At 38.9% G+C, this 25,797-nt stretch overlaps 1 protein-coding gene across 4 annotated transcripts in view; it reads right to left on the reverse strand.

Annotated features, from left to right (window-relative positions):
* Window positions 1-3,713: 3,713 nt before the first annotated feature.
* TENT4B (terminal nucleotidyltransferase 4B) overlaps window positions 3,714-25,797 on the reverse strand; it is a 78,859-nt gene continuing 56,775 nt past the window's right edge. Inside the window, exons 2-13 of one of the 4 annotated variants that reach the window (XM_077898487.1) lie at window positions 24,812-24,935; window positions 22,955-23,001; window positions 21,357-21,477; window positions 18,476-18,583; window positions 16,090-16,218; window positions 15,251-15,464; window positions 13,704-13,830; window positions 13,501-13,604; window positions 13,212-13,399; window positions 11,191-11,355; window positions 9,831-9,876; window positions 3,714-4,127 (exon numbers count right to left, since the gene is read on the reverse strand). In XM_077898487.1, the coding sequence (XP_077754613.1) occupies window positions 4,075-4,127; window positions 9,831-9,876; window positions 11,191-11,355; window positions 13,212-13,399; window positions 13,501-13,604; window positions 13,704-13,830; window positions 15,251-15,464; window positions 16,090-16,218; window positions 18,476-18,583; window positions 21,357-21,477; window positions 22,955-23,001; window positions 24,812-24,935 (1,426 nt within the window). In that variant the 3' untranslated portion in view covers window positions 3,714-4,074. Of the gene's footprint in view, window positions 4,128-7,120; window positions 9,877-11,190; window positions 11,356-13,211; window positions 13,400-13,500; window positions 13,605-13,703; window positions 13,831-15,250; window positions 15,465-16,089; window positions 16,219-18,475; window positions 18,584-21,356; window positions 21,478-22,954; window positions 23,002-24,811; window positions 24,936-25,797 lie in introns of those variants that run through there. The other 3 variants (XM_077898488.1, XM_077898490.1, XM_077898486.1) reach the window with 3 other exon arrangements.

Genomic DNA, 25,797 nt, shown 5'->3' on the forward strand with positions numbered 1-25,797 from the left:
CATGCTAATGCTATATGCTAATGAGTCACTGAACTTTACCTCTGAAACTAATAGACTATGTTAATTGAATTATATAAAACTAAAAAAAAAGTACTTGAAAAACTAACAAAAGCAAATGAAAAAAACTTGTGCAGAGAAATAAAGGAATCTTTTTTTTTTAAATTATATTTGAGAGAGGAAACACAAGCAGAGGGAGGGGCAGAGGGAGAGGGAGAAGCAGACTTTCTGCTGAGCAGGGAGCCCAATGCAGAGCTTGATCCCAGGACCCTGAGATCATGACCTGAGCAGAAAGCAGATGCTTAACCGACTGAGCCACCCGGGTGCCCCAAGAAATCTTTATTATACAGCTCATCTGATAAGAGCAGCATCTACCCAGTCATGATGATGTAAATGCTGAATACTGCACAAAAACAAAATCCAATGTAATTCTATTGGAGGCATAGAAGGAGTTCAGGGGTGGTAAGAAGTCAAAACATTTTTTTTTTTTTTCAAATACGCTCCACACCCAGCGTGGAGCTCAAAGCAGGGCCTGAACCTACAACCCTGAGATCAAGACCTGAGCTAAGAATCAGACTAACCGACTGAGCCACCAACTGAACCAGCCAGGTGCCCCTCTAATGCCACTTCTTGATTTTCAGTTCTTGAAATTATGTTTTGGGGCACCTGGCTGGCTCAGTTGGGGGAGCCTGGGACTCTTGATCTCAGGGTGTGAGTTCAAGCCCTACGTGGGGAATAGGAATAACTTTTAAAAATTAAAAATCTTAAAAAAAAATCTTAATAAATGGCAGTATAGGTATATGATTTAGAGACATCGAGGTAAACACTCCACCCACCCAAAACCACCTAAAGTTGGAAGTGGCTGCCTCAGGACAGGGAGAAGGCAGAGGGAAAGGATGGGAGACAGACTCTTAGAACTATTTGACTTTATGACAAAACTGCGGCTCTGCCCCCGTCCACCGGCTCTTCACGCCCTTGGCAGGACCCAGCCCAAGCCCCCGGGGCCCCTCCAGCCCAGCCCGCCTGGCAGCCTTGTTCACACCTGTCTCCACAGGCCACTCCTGTGCACCCTTTCCCCTTACCTTCTATGTTCCTGTAGAGATGTCTTGCCTACTTATGTGAAAGCACCATTTTCCTGGAGTTTAAAAAACAAAGATGCATGATGTAATGCCCCTTACAACTATTTTGAGTCCTTGTGCAAAGCCACATTCCTGAAGATACCTGCTGGGTGATTTAAGTACAAAAATGGTTTGCATTTGTGCAGGGGTGAGGCAATAGCTCTTTTGAAAATTGATACACCATTTAAACAGGCCACCTGATACTTTTAACCCTCTCCTGTTTCATGTTATGTTGGCATTAAACCTTGACATTTTTCTAATGGGTTTCTCTTCAACATTTTAATCTCATGTTTTCAGACAGGAGTCGGTTACTTGCTTTAGAAACACACACATACATACACACAGACACACACACACACAAATTTATACTATTTCCTAAATGGATTATTTCACGGATGAGTTTGTTTGGGTCTTCTAAACGGTTTCTTAGACAAAAAGTATAAAATGTTTTACTTAAAAGGCGAAAAAAGTTCCCAATTTAAAAGTCAAACCTAACCTGGTAAATATAAAACATCTTGTAACAGACTTTTCTGGGCACTAACGAATAGAAATTACAGCAGAAATTCTACAATCATATAATGAAAGCCTAGGAAAGTTATTTCAAGGGAAACATCTAAAAAAACCATCACAATGTTTCTTAGGATTAGGGAGATCGCTTTCTGGAATTTCTCACAGCCACTTTTTATCCTCTCTTTTTCCAAAAAAATTTTCCAGATTTCCCAATGAAATTCAAGGCAGCTCTCTGCTCTGACCCAAATAACTGGCTCCTCCTCACCAGTTCCCTCTCTATGCTCAACATCCGCGTCATCCTACTTCAAGACAGATAACTTACTTTTAGAGAGAGTTTTGGTTGTTACTGCTTGCAGTTATTGGAGGATCATAAAACTAAAATACCAAGTTTCAGGGGAAAGGTGGTGGAGAGTGATCAGTAACTGGGCGTTTTAAAAATTATTTTTGTCAAGAGCAACATTTTCTAAAAAAGTTTCAGATGACCATGTTGTGTTTACATTTCAATCTTAGCAAAAGTCTCATAGATATATTTATTAAAGCAATTCATGAAAACTCACCTAAAAGAAGATAAAACTGGGGGAAAAAACTTTCTCTGAAAACTCAGTTGAGGAGAAGTGCCATCAAATAGCAATACTTTATTATTTTTTAAAGATTTTATTTTATTTATTTATTCATGAAACACACACACAAAAAGGTAGAGACATAGGCAGAGGGAGAAGCAGGCCCCATGCAGGGAGCCCAATGCAGGACTCGATCCCAGGACCGGGATCACACCCTGAGCTGAAGGCTGAAGCTCAACCGCTGAGTCACCCAGGCATCCCTAAATAGCAATACTTTAATAAAACCCCTGTTTGAGATAAGCTGAAGTACTGGATATTTCACTAACATATTAGCTTATAAGGGCTTTGGAGTAACTGACATGTTAGTTAACTGAAGCTACTTGCAAGCGGAAGTCAGCATCCTAAAAAGGAATGAAATAGATCTGCTCTGTACTGACAGGGTAAGAGCTCTCTAGAGGGTGAGGGTGGGGGTGGGGGTACAGAGTACCGCGGTATGATACCACTCAGGTAAAAGGGCAAAAGACCCCCTGACATTATGTATGTGCAGGTGTTTATGAATGTAAATGCATTAAAAAAAAATCTAGGCAGCTACATCCCAAAATATGAAAGTGGTTGGCTCTGGGGAGCTAGGTGAGATGAGAGGGTAAAGGGCAACCAGATCCCTTCATTTAGATATTTAGGTATTATTTACACTTCTTCACAATTAGTTGAGAAATTTAAGTAAATTCACTGTGTCTGGGCAGATGGACAAAATTATCTTGTATATTCAGTTCGTTCTCTATTTTACTGTTTAAGAAACTTCTGGAATGCTAACAGGATATTTTGATTGTACCTTTTTTTTTTTTTTTTAATAACATTTCCAGTCAATATGCAAGAAGTAAGAGACCAGGCCAGAGGGGCAGGCTGGCTTTACCAGCCAGTTGTCTATAAACTGCTGAGCTACTCTTCCCTCCAACTCGGCTTGTGATGATCTTGAAGCAAACTATCCAGGGTTTTCTTCACTACCACTCAGCTGGGTTCCAGGCAAGCACCATCCGTCCAAGTCCTAGGACTGCCACTCCTCCCTCAGGAAAACATGCTCTGGTTGCACTTGGTTATGAACTCAGCTTCTCTGTTCTTTGGAGAACCATTTTCATTATTCTATTGTAACAGTGTGCACAACTTGTCGATCCACAAAACCTATGGTCAAGTATTTCAACTTCTTAGGATGGCAAGCATAACCCTTTGCATTAAAGCAAAGGATAGAACTAGGATGGTATTTGGGAATAACAGACTATAGGGGATTGGTTTCATTCCCGCAGTGGCTACGGAGGAAGCAAAGGCTATTATCGTTGGCTAGGACCCGGGCAAGAGAAATACAGCATCTCCCACTCCACTACTGGCTTTAAAAAGGCTAAAAACGCACAGAAATGCTACGTACAGGAAAAAAAAAAAAACCTCTCATCAGTTTTAAGAGGGCCACCTTTAGAATTACAAGATAATTTTTTTAATAGCCACTCAAGTTTTACATAAAGGTTCAAACCAGAGGTTCTGAAGATAAATGAAAGCACAAAGCCTTTATTGAATCGCAGATTATGAATAATAAGCCCAATGGTAATCCCTGGGGGCAGATGTGCGTAGAAATGCAATTTATAAAATTTTCGAGGCAAACAATTGACATCTTTGAAGAAAGTGTCATTAGCTTAAAAAAAAAAAAAAAAAAAAAAAAAAAAAAAAAAAAAGCTTCCAGGTGTGCAATTCATTCATAGTATTGATAACTGGTGCCCAGGATATGACCTCAGGAAATGTCGAGATTTCATATATCATTTGTATCAAATCTCTTTTTCTGGTAAATTCCTTAGTGCCTCTGCAGCGGTAACTAGACAAGATTGGAAAGCTTTCAAGATGATTCAAACCTCCAGCACCTCACAGGAGTCCGCATTTCTTAACACAGAAGGCAATGCTAATCAAAGAAGGAAATAAATGAAAAAGTTATTACAAACAAACACTAGCTCACCAGACTTCTAAATATATACATCTATGTATATTCCACTAAAAAATGTTTACCTCAATTGCCCTTCACATTTTATATCCAGAAACTACACTTTCACTATTCATACCATGCGGTAAGACAGTGTTTTTTAGTGGTGAGTGCAGTGAAGACTCTGATACTTGTCATAAATCTTCGGATTATTTTCAGATTACAGGACTTTGGAAAGACTTTTTTTTTTTTTTAAGTGACTCCTTTACATTTAAATATATAAAAATCAGAGAGGGATCTTAAATTTTAGAGATTGCGGTTTTTAGGGACCAAGAGACAGGACTAGGAGAAACTGTAACCACATATAAAAGGTAATTAAGAAACGATGTAGGGAACAGCCATGGACTGCACAGAACCCAAATGGAGAGGTGAGATAAATTTAAATTCTAAAAAATCTGGCTAATGACCAGTAATCTCACTCCCTTCAGAAGGTACGGCTGACTCATCCATGAGAGGTGAGGGCTAAATTAGCTTCACCAAGTTACTGATTTAGATCATGCTTCTCCTAGGCCTGTCTCCCCCACCCACCCCACCCCACGATCCTGGTAATGACCAGCTTGTGATACTTCGTAATCTGTCATTACTACAGCATCTTTAAGGTTGAACACCACTCCTAACAAATTCATCCAGACTGTCTCCTTAGCGGAGCCCTGGCCTTGTAGCCACATGGAAGCTTCTGCAACAAGTAGCCAAGGCCGTATAGAAGCACAAGGACTTACACTGAAATGCAAAATAAACACTTGTGCTGAAATACACAAATTAAGAGATTGCCTGTTATCGTCTGTTCTTAGTGATGTGGCTAACATCCCTTTCAGTAAACCCAGGAGATACCTCAAGTTCCTAACTACAAATGGGATGCGTTCTCTCCTCTCTCCCTCTCTCTGTCTCAATCTCTCCTACAGCGTTACCTCTTCCTGCCTAGCAGACTATGGACTAGGTTACATTTAATAAGGCATATACTTAAGTAGAAAATGTAAAGGCCAAACACTTAAAATCACAAAACCTGCGTAAGAGTAAAACAAACATTAGCAGCATATGAACTAAAAACTGCTCTTAGGTAAATATTTAATTCTGGGCATCAAATAGATCAGCAGAGCTTATACTTGGAGAATTCTCCAGGTTAATAATTCTGTCAACATTTGATTTATACAGATCTTTAGGTCATTATCTTTGATTAAAAAAAAAAAAAACAGTTGCCCAAGGCGTCAAGTTAAAACAGCTCCCAAGAAGATGGTAGAGAAAAGTTGGCCTCTTGGGTTACATCGTTTTTGAGTCACACAAGTAACTTCCATGGTAAAATCAGACTTGTCTCTTAGTTATGTTAAATATCACGTGGCATATTATAAATTTGTTCTTGTAACATTTTCTCCGCCCATAAATGTATTGGCAAAATAGTCTTGAAGTTCAGAAGCTGAGGCACGAGACAGACACTTTTCCAAGGAACAGCTTTTACATATCTTTGTTTCCACTGTGATGCTACATCATTCTCTAAGTATTTCGCTACATGAATTATGCCACTGGTGAAAACTAGAATAAAGAGGGACTATTAAGTATAACTTTCTACTCAATTAAGCTCAATAGAGCCATTTATGGAATACTTTGCTGACGAAATAGTTGATGAAGATGTTGCTCACCGCTAATCAAAGCAGTTTAATGAGCTTGGAGAGCAAGAACTGATGGATAGGAATACACTTTTCTGATCGTTAATTTAACGCTTCCGTATTTATCACAGCAAAATCGGGAATGTCTTTATTATATGTTACCACTTAATTTTTGAAAAGTTAACTGAGAAGCAACTGATCCCCTAATCAACATTCCCAGTTTGTGACTGAGACGTTACGAAATCAACAGCATGTTTTAACTGAAGGAACCGAACAGTTTCAAACCGTATGTCAACATTAAAATAAAACAGACACATAGCCATGAACAGTACGAATATCAACACAATTTATCAGTAATACCTGATAATGGTGACTTCTAGAGATTTCTACAGAGTAACCTTGGTAACTACATCCTAGCCAATGGAGAGGTCTTTGCATTGAGGACAGTGCAGAAGCAAGAGGGTCTGCAGCTCACCGTGGCCTCTCCTGGCCCACCTATAGCTCTGGAAACCCCAGACACCAGTCCATAGTTTAAGACAAACACAGCTCACACTTACCAGGACGCGGGGGAGGGAATGAGAAAACACTTGGAGGTACAAGACTTTAGAGGAAAAAAAAGGACTATTAGTAATGCTCTCCCTAGCACGTATGTTTTTACCCTGTGAAGACTTTAAACCCAGGGCTATCTGGAGCCATAAAGCAAAGAACCCAAGTTTGAATGACGGGCTCAAAATGCAAGTAAAGGTAAAACACACTGAAGTTAGGACAAAAAAATAGTATGATCAGCTGTTGAAGCTTGGAAGGCAATGCCACATAAAACCGGGAGATCCCAAGATCAAAGCTAGATTTGAAAACCACATCCAACATCTCCAAACAAGACAAAGACACTAAAAACCAGTCACCTTCGGTGGACACCTTAAAACTCGAGGGCAGAAATGCATTTTTACCTTCATCATCAAAACCTAACCACTCAGGTTTGGTGCTGACACGTCCACGACCCAACAGCACTTCTAAAACCAGTACTGAAATGTTTTTTATGACTCTTCAAGGAGCTTCGACACCAACCAGGCACAATTATATGACTGCCAGAGGAAATGTCGCCACAGCGAGGCAGCATTTGTAAGGTCCCGTTCTATAAGTACGAGCAAAGGAAGGTTATGACTCATGAATATGGATGGACTGTAATATTTAAATGACACGTTTCTGATATATTCACAAAATCTTTATAGAAAGTGTTGGAACTCAAAAAAGAAAAAAGACAGGAGTCAAATACAGAGATGAAATGTACAAAAACAAATGAGCAGGCAAACTAGATGTTCTTGAAAGTATTTTTACTTCAGATTGAAAAATGAACAGCTTCCACACTGTTCATTGCAAGATACACAGTATTCACGAATACAATGCTGGTCATTTGAGGATATGTACACACCTCAATTTCTCCTTCATGCTTTTTCTTTTAGAAAGATACTGTTTACCAAAAAGAAACTTCAGCAGTACAGGAAAAACTATTTTCCCAATAAATTTACGAAAACCTAAGATTCCCAATGGAATCAAGATTATCTTCCCGCTACCACCACCTTAATATAATCACATGCTTATTGGAACGCTAATATCTGCACCCTAAGAGTACATTTACTTTCAACAATGAGGGTGATTCTTGAAACAAAACAAAACAAAACAACAAAAAAGAACTTCAGTGTGGTAAATGTAACAATGGATCTCTGCAAGTATTAAGTGTCTGAAATAGGCAGCTAATACTGGATTTAATATTATTTTATAAATAATTGTTCCCTTAGCGGTAAACATCAGTCTACACGTTCGCAATAGTCCTAGAAATAAATACTGTGATTATGCACAATATGTTATGACAAACTAGTTTCAAAGAACAAAAGCTCAACATCTTGATAAAAATTCTAATCAGAATAAAATGTGACTCGAAAATTTAAAACATTGTCAAAATAACATCACATTTAAAATTTTCCACGGTTTACACAAGTATTAGGAGTTTCCAGTTGTGGAACATATTTTTCTGTTGTGAATTAAAATACGAACATATTGAAAACTGTTAATTTCAGTGATGACATCAGTTTTGATCTTACTTTAGCATTATTTTCTTTATAAAAAGTTGCACTAAGTGTCCATTAATGATCTGATTGGTCTTCAGTATTTCATAAATGTATACAAAAGAAATTCCTAAAAGCCAATAGTACTTTATATGTGTGTATATATATATATGTGTGTGTGTGTGTATATATATATATGTATATAAAAAGAATCTCATTTCAGAAATGGCTATAATTAACAGAGCCACACACACTGATGCTAAAACATAAGAGCTTTCACATTGAAAGAAAGCATTTTCAGAAATGTCACTTACATCCTATTATATTCAATATTCCCGAGTTTCAAACTCAACACGTGATGGATAACAGAATTATACATCTCATTTGCGCTCAAAGCTGACCATAACCAAAATTTACAGTATGATTGAAACAAGCCAATGTTTTAAAAAGTTTTAATTAAAGATAACAATTCCATGGAAGGAGAGGATAAAGAATGGGATGACAAGAAGTATTTGGTCTTAATAAGGCAATACAAAATAGATCCATTATCAAAGACCATTTAATTTTTAAAGATCAACAATACCAAAAGCATAAAGTGGAGTATAAGAAAATAGTTTTTTATAAGTATGATTTAATTAAAGCTGTTTACAGTTATTCTCTCCCACAGTAGTTAAGCATGAATTTAAAAAAGAATAAGAGATGAGAAAACAAGCACACACAGCACGCAGGGTTAGAAGAGCCAGCATGCAAAGTCTGTGGAACTCGGGGATTCACTGCAACAGGAATGGGACTGGACGCGGGTGGCTTTTTTTTTTTTTTTTTCCTATTAGGAAGAAAAACAAAACAAAACAAAAGACTGCAAAGGAAACAAACACAAAGTCATGTAATTGCCCATTGCCCAAGACGACAGCACTATAGAAAACAGTTGCAAGGTAATTCTTAGAGAGGACTAGAGATTTTTCAGTGTTTACACAAAAGTACATAGTACATTTTTTTCTTTTTTTTTTCCTTTTTTCCTTTTTTCCTTTTTTTCTTTTCTTTTTTTTTTTTTTTTTTACAAAATAAAACATCATTTGCCACCATAAACCTTTTCTTTAGAGAGGAAAAATTTTTGCAGCAGGTCACAAGGGTTCTAGTAAGTCATTTCAATGCTGAGGAAAACAAATTGAGTAATAGAACTAATCACTTCCCTATATATGGATGTTAAGATGACAAGTCAGATTATTTTTCAAACTAATCCTGAGAAAAATCTGTTTACAATTTAAACAGTAATGTTATGTAAAAAGTATTAACAAATCCACTATTACAAATATCAATTTCCTATATGGTCATCTATATATACACACAATAAAATGGTAAATATATGCAAAAATATTAAAAAAAAAAAAAAAGAAAACATGCACAGATCACTTTCCCCTTTGGAGTCTGGACTTCCTATGAGATAGTTTTGTTTTCTTTCCCCACCCCATCCTCTGAAATCGATTTTTGTTTCTATCACCCTACCCACACTGAATACTATCCCCTAGAACTCTGCATAAAGCCAATGAGAAATAGATTTATTTTACATTCAAGCTTTAAATCTTAAAATGACCCTGTTGTAGCATAGGACTTATCAAATGAGCAGCCTTTTTTTTTTTCCCTCTTTTTTGCTTGCTTTTTGTTTTTGCAGTTGTCAGTCTTCATGATCCATTCCGTGGCGAGCTGGGAAAAAACGCAGTTGCTAAATCAGAGTCTGAACAGTGTAAGGCTCCCGAATGCCAGGAGTCCCTATCCAACTGTCCTGAGCATGAGATCATTGCACACAGAAGACAGTCCATCGTACGATGCCGACTATCTACAAAGGTCTGAGAGGGGGGCATCCCTCTTGTGTTTCCTCTTTTTGCCATGGTAATACTGATTATTTGATTTGCCTTGATGCTGTTTGTTTGTCATCAAGGAACCATGGCTTGTTTGAGTTGTACCTTGGAAGCCTTTGCTGGAAGAACGAAAGAGCCTTGCTGATCCATGCTGCAGAGAAAGAGAGTGGTCAAAGAGACATTAGTATTGTGGATGCAACAGAGCGCTTGATAAAACCTCACTTGGGGACCCCGCAAAACTAGGAATATGCTGACTTATCTGGCAGGCAGAAAACAATGCCCCAGGGGTTCACCCTCTTGAGCTCTAAAACTTTTCCATTCTTTTTTAATGGAAATATTGGAATACTGCCTTGACTTAACAGAGGACATGGAATGTAAAACTTTTTTCAAGGAACCTATGCACCAGTGTACCACATAATAAATGGCATTACTGGAAGAAGTGCCTAAACCCACAGGTGCGCTGCCAGGTCAGGGGTCATCATGACTCGCTGCTCCTTCCCCTTCTCTGTCCCTTTCGTTGTCATTTCTAAATGGATCTGTGTGTGGTGCACCTGACGAAAGCTGTATAGGTAAAGTGGATTCTGCGAGTCAAGTCAGACACGAGGTGACCAACAACATTAAGAGACCATCTCTACTGCCAAGAGGCCTTCTGCGGGGTCTGAGAGTCAGAGCCTAGTACGAAATGGCTTCTTTCCTCGTTTTGATTCATTATTCATGATTAAGAAAATTTTAGGCAACCATAAAACTGAAAACAGAGTATTCTCTGTGGCCTTTTCAAGTCAAAGCTGATACGAATCGGCTAACCATGGTGGACCACTCACTTCCTGATCATTTCAATAAAGCAACTGAATACTGAACATTAAAACATAAACAAGGATCTGTTACTTGCAGATACATACAATGTTGCCATGAGGTCATGCACCAAGCTTCATGTGAGCTTAATTCAAAGACAACTGAATCTTTTTAGAACTCAATGAGATTTTTTTATTTTTATTTTTATTTTTTTATTATTTATGATAGTCACACAGAGAGAGAGAGGGGCAGAGACACAGGTAGAGGGAGAAGCAGGCTCCATGCACCGGGAGCCTGACGTGGGATTCGATCCCGGGTCTCCAGGATCGCGCCCTGGGCCAAAGGCAGGCGCCAAACCGCTGCGCCACCCAGGGATCCACTCAATGAGATTTTTTTAAATGCTGAATCTGTAATCAGGTGGGTTTGGCTGGGACACCTGATAAGGACCAATCATTAAATTCCCACAAAGGTTTAGGTTACAATGGTGTCTCATAACAATCTCCAGGACATCCTGTTACTAGAATCACTGTGCTTTGGAACCTCTTAGAAAAAACAGGTTTGTTCTTTAAACCCAGAGTTTTCTTCAAACCCATGTATGTATGTATACATATTCATGTGTAAGAAATTGTAAATATTTTGTATTGAATACTATCAAAACACACATTCCACACACCTGAGATTTGTTGGTGCTGTTGGAGGTGTTACTGGTTTGGGTGCTCTGCATTTTCCCAACTGCCTGAGAGGACTCCAAGGACACATCTTGTGACCCTACTCGGTTCCCAGTGGATGGACGGCAGAGCAGCTGTTTCGGGGTTTTGCATGGTGTCGCATCGGAATCCTAACACAAGTCACATGAGTTATAATGTGACATATTAATAATTTAGAAATTCAGTATCAAGAAAGGGAAAACAACTTCACCTAAGTACTCTCTGGACTAAATTTAAACATCTGGGAGTTAAAGGAAGCACCCCAAGGAATTTATAAAATTAACTGCTTAAGCTTTCCTTCACAAATTTTCCTCCAAACATTCAAAGTGGCTTTCAAAGCCATAGGTCTCTGTTCGTTGTTACATCTATTGCCCATGCCCGGACCTTGTTCATTGGCCTTGACGGGGCTCATGGAGGTCCAAGTTTATCTGCACATCTATATACAGGAAATGAACCATGGTACAGTGGAAGAGCATGGCAAAGACCCTTGGTCCCTGACTCAATCAAAACCGAAAGGATTGGCTCAAAGGGCTCGATTTCTCCAAGTCTGTGATAACTAATCAGTGAGCCCTCCAACCAGACACCCCACATGGTTAAGGAGTTCCTAGAGACAATGGGCCGAGCCCCACCTGTTTCTGAGCTACCAGGGCCATGACTGGGCTACATCTCCCTTCAGGTCTACCCTTCACTGTTACACTCTACCCAGCGTCTCAGAGGTACAAGCTCTTAGGCCCTTCCAGCTCCCTCTTGAGGCCATCACTATTCCTGCCCCGCTGTGTCTGTGACATCTAGCTCAGTTATGTCCTCTACCATAGCTCTGCTCTAGGAATCAAAAAGGCATACAGCTAGATTGTGCCAAATGAGGACTCCATTATGACACATGGTCATCATCAACAACATAAAATTATGTTCCTTCCATAGATTACTCTTTATGTCATACACTTAATAAAGTCAAAATTCAAATAACGGTAAGCCTATGTTATTTCTCAATTAAGTAAACTCAAAATCAACCCTGATAAGGAAAAATAACTGCAGGTATACCTTACACTAAAAATTCATCAGGACTAGGGTCAGACAGACAGCAAAAGCGAGGCTGCCAGGGGCCTTGGGGAATGAGGACTTGTTAAGGTCTGCTAATAGGTTTCTTTCTGGAGTCCTGGGACTCAGACAGTGATGATGGCTGCGTAACAACGTGAAGACACTGAAAACCACTTGACTGCACATTCTAAAATAGTGAACTTTATGATACGTGAATTATATATCTCAATCTTTAAAACTTCAATCAAGAAGCTCAAAAACATTATTGAGTGGAAGAAACCTTATGCAAAAGGTTATGCATACTAAGTCCACTTATGTGAAATTCTGGAACAGGCAAAACTAACCTGTAGGCATCAGAAAATCATAACAGTGGTTACCTCTGGGGTAGAATTCGGGACTGACGGGAAAGCATCATGAAGGACTTCTCTGGGATGAAGGTAACAGTCTATATCTTGTTGGGGTTACACACATGCACACAGTTGTTAAAATTTAGTGATGCATCACTAAGATTTCCTTGTATTTCAATTTTATATCAAAAGGAAAAACTAAATACTGAACCCTGGTTAATGAACCCTGCTTAATGAGGAGCACATTGCAATACTTTGGAGGAAGTGCACTGATGCCTGTAATTTACTTTGAAATGTTTCGAAGAATAAGATGAATTAGCAGACACAGGGATGGGTGAATGGCTAGCTATAGGATAAGCAAGCAACAGGTTAATGGTAAAATCTGATGGTGATATATATGGATGCTCACTAAAATTCTTTCATTTTTGTTGTATGCTTGAAATTTTTAACCCAGTGTTAGAGACATGTACAATCAGTGCAGTCACTAAAATTTCCCAGTAACAAATGAGAAAAGAGTTAGGCCTAGCCCCTCTATACATAGTTACCCCCCCAAGAGAACTCCTCAGGGTGTAGGTTCAGAAAAGCCATGTCCTCATACTTACGACATCACTAGAGCTGGACTGTGTGGCAGAAGAGGAAGACACTGGACCTGATGAAGAGTTTGAAGAGTGTTTACTAAGAGATTCCGAAGTTTTACTTCTACATTTTCCAAGGGCTTCATTTTCTTCAGATAGATTATTATTACATTTATCTAACTGCTGAGTATCTACTATCAAGGTAACACCATTTCCTGAAAGAGTGGCAAAAGATTGGAAAACGTTTCTTCCCATTAAACGCACACAACACAGAAAAGCCGCTGATGCTCGGTCGATCGATCAAGGAGAGACTTACCATTGCACGAGGGCTCGGGCCCGCTCTGCAAGCCCCACTGCTTTGATATCCAATCCCTGTACGTGGCAACTTCGTCCGTTACTCTAATTATTCTGCCTAATATGCTGCATGCATTTAAAGAAAAGAGAGGGGGTATGTTAATTTGGAGACAAGAAGCCACACGCAATTCTGACCCAACAGGCTGAAGTAAGTGAAGCCTTTACCTCTCCGTTTCGTTGTTGGGATAATACTTGGCTATTGGTGATACAGCATGACTCAACACAACATAGGCATAATCAAAGGCCTGTTTCACCTGCATGGCCCCATATGAACTCCTTCCAACATCATTACCTTTAAAAGAAACACATATGGATGAGCGTAGGCATGACCACTGCTTAATGAGAACTAAATGCTCATGGGCCCTCTTCTGGAAGAACAAGGGCAATTACTTTCCTGCTACAGTTGCACAGAGAGTCTGGGCAGGCAGTCATCCCCACGACTCCCCAGGCTCTGAACATGTGTACCATGCAGTAAGTACGTCATAGCATATAAATTGTCTAAATGAATCTTGGCCCAACAGGGACTATCCCACACACAGTCACGCAAACAAAGGGAGTTAACTGCCTGCCCAGTCTCCTACGAGTGAAACCAAAAAAATGAGACATCCCTATCTTTTGTTTCTATTAGCTACCTGAATAGAAAATTTCTGGCATGAAATTATGAGCTCCTGAAGAGCAAGGACCATCTTGGTGAAAATCGTTGTGCCCTTTATGTAGAGAAGCCACTCGATAAAAATTTCCACAATGAATAAACATGCCGAACTATCAATGTTTGTAATATGGCACAATAAGCCTGCAAAGAGCCCTAGACAACTACTCTCTTTCATAACTCCCTTTCCTTATCCATTTTCAAAGTTAACAGTTAAGCAAATGACTCAAAGCATCTCCTTTCAAGTCTGGTAACATAGAATTTAAATATTTTACAATTACAGCAAGAAACAATATTGCTCAGGGAAACTAGGGTACAAGCAAACAAACATAACCCCCTAAAAGCAAGGAAGGGCTCTGCTGTTCCCTTTAACGCCAATGGGAAGCTGGGGAAAGGCATAGGGAGACATAAAATTAAAAGAGGAAAGAAAAAAAAATTAAAAAAAATAAAAGAGGAAAGAAGGGGGCCCAAAAAGAAAATAAATGGTCTCTCTGAACCCTTTCACTCATCCTTTCTGAGCTGGCTTATTACCATGCTCACTGCCTTGGAGGACTTCAGAAACCTCACTGAAACCCTGGTTGACAACTGGCTGGACTCAGGGGCAACGAGGACACAAGAAAACACAATGACCTTCAAACTGGAGACGGGCCCAAATCCATCCAACAGCTAACACCTTTGCTCCTTTGCCTCTCGGGGTCAAATGGACTCTACTCCCAACTCCCCAGAAGTATGCGGTATGTTTTTCTGGCATGTGTGTGCTTTCATATGTTTTCTTACAAAATATTTTGATGAAAAAGAGTAAGTACAATTAGAAGTTTCATTCTTCATCTAAAGAAAGAGGTGGTTTTTTTTTTTTTTTTTTTTTTTTTTAAGATTTATGTATTTATTTAAGTAATCTCTACACCTCCAACCTCAGGCCCGAACTCACAACCCCGAGGATCAAGAGTCACACGCTCCAACGAATGAGCCAGCCAAGTGTCCCTCCTCTAAAGAGAGTTTGTAAAAGGACAATACTGACAGTGCCCTTTCTTTGAATGCCCACAAATTTACCTAATTTCAATACCTGGTTGTAAAGGATCTTCAATATAAAGCATCGATGGCCTGTAGCCATCGAGCATATTTTTCTGTACTTCATCTTTGGCCACATATGAACCACCATCCTTTATCCGGATGCCAGTCTTTAAATAATTGAAGTGTCGTCCATATAATTCAAAAAATTCTATTAAGAGAACACCATAGTTTGTATTGGGGATGCAAGCATCTTCCCTGGGATGTAACTAAAACCAGGAAAAAAAAAAAAAAAAGAAATTATATTGGATTTTCTCTAAATTATCAAGGTGGGGATAATAAGTGACATCCTAACTTCTATAAAAACAGTACTATTATGATTTTGATTAAGATGCCCCAGGATGCTGACATGGCTGATGAGGTCCAACACACCAGGGAAGTCATTCTGATGAGCAGAGTCAGGCAGCTGGCAACACCGTGCTTCATAAACACATTCAAGACAATATTAAGACTTCAAACTCATTCTACCCAGATAGCAGACTTCAATTCCAGCTGAACTTCCAGGATTAGTTGCTTAAAAGATATTCTTATTTTTGGCATTTATACTACTATTTATCTTATGAAAATCATGTCATACCTATGCGTGTCAAAATTTGAGTGAAAATTCTCAAAACTACTAGAACGTATGAGATTAAAAATATTCTTTCCTGGGATTTAAAAATACTTATTTGTTAAATTATAAACAGGTACTCAGCTTAAAGAGAAAAGTCATAAGTAATTAAAGGAAGTATTCCAATTAGAGCTTGACTTAAATTTTTTCCAAAATGATTCTGAATTGATTTTTAAAAATTTTATTTTAGTGTACACTAAACATGGTATAATCAAACAACTTACCTGAAGGAAACTGACTGCCATTAAAAAGAGACTATAAGAACCAATTCCACCTGTAAATACTTCATTAAGGTCCCTCTGTAATAAGAATTGCTTCAATACTAAAACCAAGTATGGTAATACAGGATATTTCTGAAAAAAGAAAATTATATTTTCAGTGAATCCCTATTTCAGTAATTGTGCTAATAAGCATTAACAGGAGCATAAGCTGGTCCTAACATTACAAACTTTAGTGGAGATATCCAATACATTTAATTTTCTATTTTAAGAGCAAGATAGAAAAAAAAGTGTAAGTTATCAGTAATTAAAGATTTTCTCCTCACATCTAAAAATCTACAACATGTAGACATAAACCATGGCATCCTAGCACTCACCATGGGACAGAAACACCAGCGATATATTTTTGATGACACTTCTTTACGGCCATTACCATATGCTATTCACCTGTAAACAGGTAACAGAGTACAGGACAAATTCTCAACCCGTAAAGCACTAAATCAGTGGGATTTTAAGGAATCCTTTTTCTTAGGTGGCACTCCACCAAGTAGATCAGGGTCCTTCAGATGACTGTGCACAGCCCAGGAACTTTCCTGCCTGCTGTCTTCCCTGTGGGCAGATGACCACACACAGACTCACCTTCCACGATTTACAGAGATCGGTGAGAACACCCAAGCTGGCAAACATGGGCCAGTGTGAGTCCATCTTTCATTCATGCATGTACTCATTAAGTATTCTCCACAAAAAAAAAAAAAAAAAAAAAAAGTATTCTCCACAAGCCAGGCCCTAGGCTAAGGATGCTGAGGAAACACAGCAGACCCAACATCTAGAGAGAAGTCTTAATAGTCATTACCTAGGAGTGGGAGAATTACTAGTAATTTCTAGTTTGTTCTTGACATCTAGAATGAACACATTCTGTTTCCATAAGAAAGTAAAAAGTCTATACTTTTGCAAATCATGTCAAAGCAAGCAAGCCTGAGGAATAACAAATCTATGGAGAAATAATCATTTTTAAACATTATGGCTGAAGCCATAAACAGATGGTCTCTTTAAAGAACAATAAGGTAAATTTCCAAAAGAATCTGATCTGTATTATACTCTTTGACCCTGAAACTCCACTTCCAGAATCTTCCAACAATTTTACAAGTGTAAAGAAAGATGCACATATAGAAGGATGCTCTTTTAAGCACTTTCTGTAATAGTAAAAAAACCCTAGAAACATCACCAGGGGAGAGCTACACAAAGCATGGTATCTTCTGAGAAAGGACTGTTATGTCATCAATGAAAAGAATGAAGGAAACCTGTCTGTGCTGATATGAAAACCTCCATAAAAAAATAATAATAATAAATAATAAATAAATAAATAAGTAAGTAAAAGAAAACCTCCAAAAAGTATGAGACGATGTGTACATAGCATGCTATTCTGTTTGTTAAAAATTTCAAGGGGAAAAAAAAAAAAAAAATTTCAAGGGGATAAACAAGCCAAAAAGAAAGGTTGGTGATGGCAAGTCCCATGAAACTGATCTAAGCATAAGGTATCTTTTGTTTTCCTTTGATATTAATAAACTATCATGCATATCGTTCTCAATTTTAAAAAGATTTCTTTTCTGGGAGAAAAAAATTTACACATACTCAACACCTCCAAAAGAGTAGGATAATGGATAATCTCTTTCTTTCTCTGTTTTCCTATACTCTGCACATTTCTAGGAGAATCTAATGTTTACAACATGATAAAGTAGCTCAATTTTTTTCTTACAAAGAAAAGAAAAAGGTGAATCTGTAGAGCTGATAAAGAAAAGTACTGTTCTGAATGGACAGAAAAGATATTCTACATGAGCCAAAGCAGTTAACAGTGTTCAGCTTAAGGCGAAAAATGTTCAGCTTAGGCTGACATGTCTAAGCACGTAAATGTTCTGAAGATGCTGAAAAATTCTTCCCTGTCTTGGAAGAACACCTAACAAAGGAAAATAGATACTAAATCACCTCATGACAAAGTAGGGAAATCTGCAGGAACTACCTTACAACTGACTGGGGGGCCTTGGAAAAGTTTTTAACCTAAACTCTTAAGAGATTAAAAGCAGACAAGAATGATTACTCAGCATTTCAGCCCTTATCTCCCATAAAAGGAATGATCTAGAGCAAAGAAGTTCTTCAAAAGCTTTCCGAACCCTAACCCTTGAGCTTTCCGAACCCTATAATCACATTATAAATTACTGATTATTACAAGCAGATTCAAGGAAAGGCAGGCCACTGGACAGAAAAGAAGCACTTGTCGGCAAAACATCCGTAAAAATAGTTTAGCAAAGCGAATCAGAACACTATCACAACAGAATCTCAAAACAAAACTCCATTTCTAACAGTCTCACTGAATAAACACTATGAATTCTCTGACCTTGGTAAAATCTTTGATGAGGTCAGCTGCTCTCACGCCATTCTGTACATTAAAGCTGATATCAACTTTCACTTCAGTAAAAGAATCTGTTAATTTAATAATAGGTACCTAGAAAGAGAAGAAAGACAAAATTAAAATACTTGAACCAAATTAAACAATACAATCGGGATAGAAAGGTTACTTGACTTGAGGCCTCGACCTCCTCCTGAGGACATAAAAACTCTTGAGTGTCCTCAATACTACATACCATAGTCACTTGGCCTTTTAGATACTTATGTATTTAGCATTGAACTTCATACAGTGTACTTTTTTTATTTCTATTGGTTGAGAGTTTTTTTTTTTTTGAAATATTTTATTTTTTTTTAAAGATTTTATTTACCTACTCATGATAGTCACAGAGAGAGAGAGAGAGAGGCAGAGACACAGGCAGAGGGAGAAGCAGGTTCCATGCAGGGAGCCTGATGTGGGATTTGATCCCGAGTCTCCAGGATCGCACCCTGGGCCAAAGGCAGGCGCCAAACCGCTGCGCCACCCAGGGATCCCGGTTGAGAGTTTTTAAATCAGGAACAAAAACCTCTCTCAATATTTTGTACTTTGGAGAACAGTTTCCAACTCAGTGTAACATCAAGAATTACGAATGTCAGGCCTTTCAGCAAACTGTTCCTAATTAGAAAGTTGCTAGATTAGGTCAAACACAATAATTCACTGGTATTTATTGGTCAGTTTTGCAAACAGCCCATAAAACAACCTAGAGAAGACATAAGAATTATTCTCAAAAAAATGACTGAATGATTTACATGAGATATTAGAAATTCTTTAAAAAAAAAAAAAGGCAAACCAATAGATATTCTTAACTCTCGGAAACAAAATAACGGTTGCTGAAGGAGAGGTAGGGGGATGGGATAACTGGGTGATGGGCATTAAGGAGGGCATGTGATATAACACCGGGTGTTGTGTGCAACTGATGAATCATTAAATTCTACCCCTGAAACGAATAACATAAAACTAATATTATAGTATACGTTAACTAAATTGAATTTAAATTGGAAAAAAAAGAAAAAAGGCTCTGAGGCACCTGGCTCAGTCAGAAGAGCACGTGACTCTTGATCTCAGGATTGTGAGTTTGAGCCTGGTTATAGAGATTACTTAAATTAAAAAAAATTTTTAAAGGCTCTATTCTATTTGCACCATGTATTAGAAAACTCAGGCCAGCAAACACTATGTGCAGAACTGGTTTTTCAAATTAATAGCTTTTTATAAGAAATAGTAGGAGTTCTTTTGTTCTAAGAAAACCTAACATCAAAATTCCAAACCTTTTTTTTTTTTTTTTTTAATATTTTACTTATGTATTTGAGAGGAAGCAAGCAAGAGACAGAGAGAAAGAATGTCAGCATGGGGAGAGGCAGAGGAAGAGGGAGAAGCAGACTCTCCACTGAGCAGAGAGCCGGATGCAGGGCTCAATCCCAGGACCCCAGGATCATGACCTGAGCCTAAGGCAGACACTTCACCTGAGCCACCCAGGCACCCCCAAAACTCCAAACTTATAAAATAGATAAATTCATTTCTATAATGAGCGTCCGTGAAGGTTCTTTAATGGCCATTCTAGATAGAATTAAAATATCAAGTTATTTGATCTACAAAATTTCAATTTACATTTGACCCTTGAACAACACAAGTTAAAACTGTGTGGTTCCACTTTTACACAATTTTACACAATGCTGTAAGTGCATTTTCCTTATGATTTTCTTAACATTTTCTTTCCTCTAGCTAACTTTATAAGAATATAGTATATAATACTTATAAATACAAAATATGTGCTAATTGTTTATGTTATCAGTAATCCTTCCAGTCAACAGAAGGCTCCTAGTAATCTTTAGGGTGTCCCAAGTTACAGGTGGATTTTCAACTGTGTAGCAGGACCCCCGTGTTGTTCAGGACTCAACAGTACATACAACTTCTCAAGGACATAAAGATAGAAGAGCAACATCTTCTGTGTAAACTGTTTATTTTTTTTAACTGTTTAATAGATATCCATATTTCTATTTATTCTTAATATCTTTTTAAAGATTTTATTTATCTGACAGAGACAGAGAGAGAGAAAGAGAAAGAGAGAGAGCATGAGCAGGGTGAAGGGCAGAGGAAGAGGGAGAAGCAGACTCCCCGCTGAGCAGGGACCTCCATGTGGGGCTGATCCCAGGACCCTGGGATCATGACCTGAGCTGGAAGCACACAGACAACCGAGCCATCCAGGCGCCTCTAAACTTTTTTATATTTAAAAACTCTACAGTGAGTATTATGCATGATAAAATTGAGTGTTTTTTTATTTATTTATTTATTTGTGAGCAACAGAGAGAGAGAGGCAGAGACACAGGAAGAGGGAGAAGCAGGCTCCCTGCAAGAAGCCCAACGTGGGACTCAATCCCGAGTCTCCAGGATCACGCCCTGAGCCAAAGGCAGGCACTAAACCACTGAGCCACCCAGGAATCCCCGAGTATTATTTTTTTTTATTTTTATTTATTTATGATAGTCACACACAGAGAGAGAGAGAGGCAGAGACACAGGCAGAGGGAGGAGCAGGCTCCACGCACCGGGAGCCCGATGTGGGATTCGATCCCGGGTCTCCAGGATCGCGCCCTGGGCCAAAGGCAGGCGCTAAACCACTGCGCCACCCAGGGATCCCCCGAGTATTATTTTTTAAAGAACTATGTAACCACAAGTTCCTTTGTTTCACAGATCAAATTTATATATGAGGACTGTGATCACTAATGGAAGGAAAGAATCTTTTAGTGAGAAGCCAACTATGCTCACCAAAATTAAATTTGAATTTTTAAGTTTCATGCATAAGTAACTGGAGATGTGATGAAATGTTGGAAGAACTTACTGTTGCTTTGTCTAGAACTTTCACCGAATCCTCATCTGCAACTTTGTGTTTCCGCAGGGCTTCTTCCAGGGTCCAGAGGGGAAGGTTCTCCCACTTCCCAAATACCACAAGATCAATGTCACTGAACACAGAACACAAACACACAAGTTGTTTGAAGAAGAAACTGTACTTGTATCCACTTACATTCAGGCTTCCAGACTTCAAAGTAGTGCACTTAAAACCCACTGGTCACAATGCCTAGTGAAGACCCAACATGTCTTTAGAGGGGAAGTGGAGGCTGGTGACTTTTAACAACCATCTCCTCCTAGTCATTTCACGAAGTCAGGCCTCAGGAAACAAGGTGATTTTGAAAGAAGTAAACCCTCAAAAAAACAACACTGAACGTTTCTTGTTCATAAAGTTTCTGGAACTCGAACACTTAAGATGTGCCTATATGGATGAGATTCACTGATTAACTCTGATTTAAATAATTAAATGTAAAAAGTAAGTTGCAAACAATGCAGGTAGGATGCAACCACTTGGGTGAAAGGGGGAGAAGACACATACACATTTCCTTTCATGTGTATAGAATGTTCCTGCAAGGATGTACGAGAAACTGGGACCAGTGCCTCCCCCAAGGAGCAGGGGACACAGGTGGGGTCTGCACTTTTCACTGTAATTATTGTCATACCCTTTCCATTTGAACTATGTGAAAGTACTACATATTCAGAAAATTCAATCAAATTTTTTTAGAGTGACTCAGGGTTTTGTTGAAACTCAGAATCTAAATAAGGAAAAACATTCATGAACTCACAGTTGGATACTTTATGGCTTTTATAGGCCTATGATAGCAATGGGCAGAACAGAAATTGCTAGGTTCTCTCCACATCAATACATTTTAAGTTTGGGTAAAGTAGATCAAATCAAGCTCAAATCAAAAACATGATGGATGCCTATAGTTAAAATCATACTGTACAGTGCAGTCAGAACTTTGTTAGAAGAGTAAATCTCACAGTAAATTTCTTAACCACAATAAAAGCAAAAACAAACACATGCTGAAATTTCAGTTTATAGAAAACAGGTATTCACCCCTTGGGCAAATCTCATCATCCCTCAAAAGGCCTGCCCTGCCCCAGGCAGTGGGCCATGACTGCCCTCATTTAAGAAGATTAAAACTAGTAAGAGGCCTTCCTCAGAGAAGTCTATACCCTGAAGCTTGGGGTCAGGATGCTGAAACAACTGCTAATAGTATGAATTCTTAAAAAGAAACGACAGCCCTGGCATTCCAGAGTATACACAGCTCTACCGTATAGCCAGGTGTTCTGCCATAATATGACATCAACATCTGCATTAGTGGGTTAAGTTATGGAGATGAACAGTTCTCTGCAGGCAAGTAGTCAATTGCTGAAATTGTTATCTGAGTCCATTGCTACATCTCTCCCAGATGATACAGGTGTCAGTTTGAGAGGATCATCTGAAGTGATGTTCCACCCTCAAGGTAATTCAAATATAAAGTGAATTTTCATTTCATAAATTTATTTTGTTTCTACTCTTCCACCTTCAATAGTCAAAATATAGAAAAAGGCACAACCCCCTGAAAGCTTCATAAATGTACTAACCTAGTAGGCAAATACAGGCCAGTTTTAAAACTTCCAAATATCTGGACCTGAAATACAAAAAATCATTACAACATTAAAGTATCTATCAGATGAAAAGCCACCATGCTATAGATAAATATCAGGGTTTTGCTACCCTCTGTTGGTAGTTTTTAGTACTACAAGAGCATTTTTTTTTTTTTTTATAATATCCTTTTCCTGAAGCAGAGATGGGATGCTGGCTCTCATATGCAGACAGTAGGAATATAGTTTAAACTTACCAGGTTAAAACATCAAATGCACAGATTGAAATAGAAAACTTTCAAAAGTAATATTTAAGCCACTCTTGTTCCTTATAAGCTAGAGATGTGTTCAACAAAGGCTTAATTTTGGTTCCCTGAGCAGGAATTTTTTCATGGGTCCCTGAGTTAGGGTCATACTACTCCAGCAGCAGACCAGCTCCACAAAAACAGCATCCTAACATCGTGGTGAGGCATAAAACCAGACCCATCCTATCTCAGCCAGTGAGCACAGTGGAAGACTTGAGGTAGGTGAGGAACTGCAGTAAAAACTAGCGAATGACCAAAATGCTCAGCCTCGGAAATGAGATGGACCCAGGAACAGAATCGCAGCTACATGTCTCTCTTCTGGGAACAAAAATATGGATAAAACCTCCCACCTCCAAAGGAGGATGATTAATTTAAATCAGAGTTTCTCAACCCCAGCATGACCGACATTCACAGCAGACAGCTGTCTGCCAGGGGCTGTCCTGTGCATTGTAGGATGTTTAGGAACATCCTTGGCTTCTACCCACTATAAGCTAAGAGCACCTTACCAGTTAACGATAATCAAAAATGTCTCCGACATTGCCAAGGGACCCCTGGGCGGCTAACGCCCCTGCCACTGAAAGCCATGGATTTGGATCACACAGGAGAATCAATGTCACCACACAACTGCTCAATAAAACAGCAGTTCCCCACCCTCGCCCCCAACATTTCCCCTACAGTATCTTATTGGAAGCCTTTCTGTTTTGCCAACTGGACAAAAGGAACTTCCCCAGCTCCCTCATCACCATCCTACAACAAAGTCTCAAGAAAAGCCATTAACACAGAGTAATGGATTCTAACTTCTTTGAATTGCAGAACAGACTCTCATTAAAAAAAAAAAAGGCCCAAAAAAGTATTCACTTAGTTTCAACAACAGGAACCACAAATAAGCAAAGAGGAATTCTCAGGCCAAGGTTCTGTTCACTGGGTAGGACTGCACAGGGAGACAAGGAAGAGCCAGAAAGGAGGAAACAGCAACGTTAAGAAAGGAAAACAGACTTAGGCCTGCATTAGCCTAAGAAACTGAACTCCTTTTTTTTTTTTTTTTTAATTTTATTTTTATTTTATTTATTTATTTTTTTTTTTTAATTTATGATAGTCGCACACAGAGAGAGAGAGGCAGAGAAACTGAACTTCTAATGACACAAGAAACGCCTACTTGACATTTTCATTCAGCTATAAAGAATGACATAACATTTACACTGGCAGGGTGAAACAAAACAGTTATGGGATTTTCATACATCAGATCCAGAACATACTACTATAAGAAAGCCTGGTCTTTCTGTCTTCTCTGTAAACTAATGATTCCTAAATATAGTTACCTCTAGTATTGCTATTCAGCACTGCAAAGAAATAGTTTTAACTAAGTCATCCCATTCATCACAAAAAATTAGGATGCTCCAGATTCTAAAGGCTAGAGAAAACGGTTTAAAATTCAACTGGACCCTGAGTGTTCAGATGCAGAGAGACCTGTGTGTGAGGACTCTTGAGATGCTCTCCATCCTGTGGTCAGGCACATTACCCTCAGCAGCCTACCATCCACACAGGTACTCACGTCAGCGCTGGGCCAGAGCTCCTTAATCACACTCTCGATCCTGTTCACCACTTCCATCCGCATCTTCTCCTCCTCCGGTCTTGGAGACATATATTCATAAAAATCACTGATTTCTTCATGCAGACTGAAGGAAAAAAAAAAGAAAAGTTAATACAGGCAAGGCCGGTCTAATGAGAAATCACTATCTTAAATAACCTTATCTAATTAAGTCTTTTAACTTCACTGAAGACTTTATGTTCCTGGATTTCTACCTTAATTTTAATGTTACAACTGACGCTAGGCTAAAATGGGAATATACAGAATTTAATAACTTAAAAAATGCCAAAACAGGTAAATAAGAAATTCCAAGCAGTCTTAATGGAGGTGGACTAGCAGCTCTCATGGCAGGTCAGCCTGTACAGAACACTTGCCGGGTGGACATGTGCTGCTGACTTTTTAATTCTTAAATTTTAATACATTAGGCTGGGCCTCTGCCTTTACACTTCCAATCCAGTAGACACAAACACAGAAAGATAGAGTCCAGATGACATAGGTGAGCTTCCTGGCCACAGAGACCTGACTCTCTTACACCCTGTATACTCCACTCCTCAGGCACAAAACAGCATGTCTTTTTTAATATTTGCTTAGTGAACTGAGCGTCAGATGAAAGAGTGGGAGAGCCAGTGACCATCAGCAAAGACCTGAAAAGAATGGCTGGCAGACAAGGCTCCAGGAAGGAGCTAAAGACTTTGAGACTAGGAGGAACAAGGGTGACCCAGGAAGCACTAAGCCGATGACACGGGCTGCGGCCCATAGAGGAGAGAGAGAAGTAGCCAAGGAAAGCAGGCACCTGCCCACAGTGGGCTCCGAATGAGGAGCTGAAAAGTTTAGACTTTCCTAGGAGAACGAGGAGCTAATTCGATGTTTTTGAGATGGACCAGGGATGCCTGACTTCAAAAATGCAGCATTTGAAGAAGCTTCGTCTGGCAACTGTGCCAACAATGGAC

This window comes from Canis aureus, chromosome 5 (assembly GCF_053574225.1).
Source record: "Canis aureus isolate CA01 chromosome 5, VMU_Caureus_v.1.0, whole genome shotgun sequence".
In the NCBI taxonomy this organism is placed as follows: domain Eukaryota; kingdom Metazoa; phylum Chordata; class Mammalia; order Carnivora; family Canidae; genus Canis; species Canis aureus.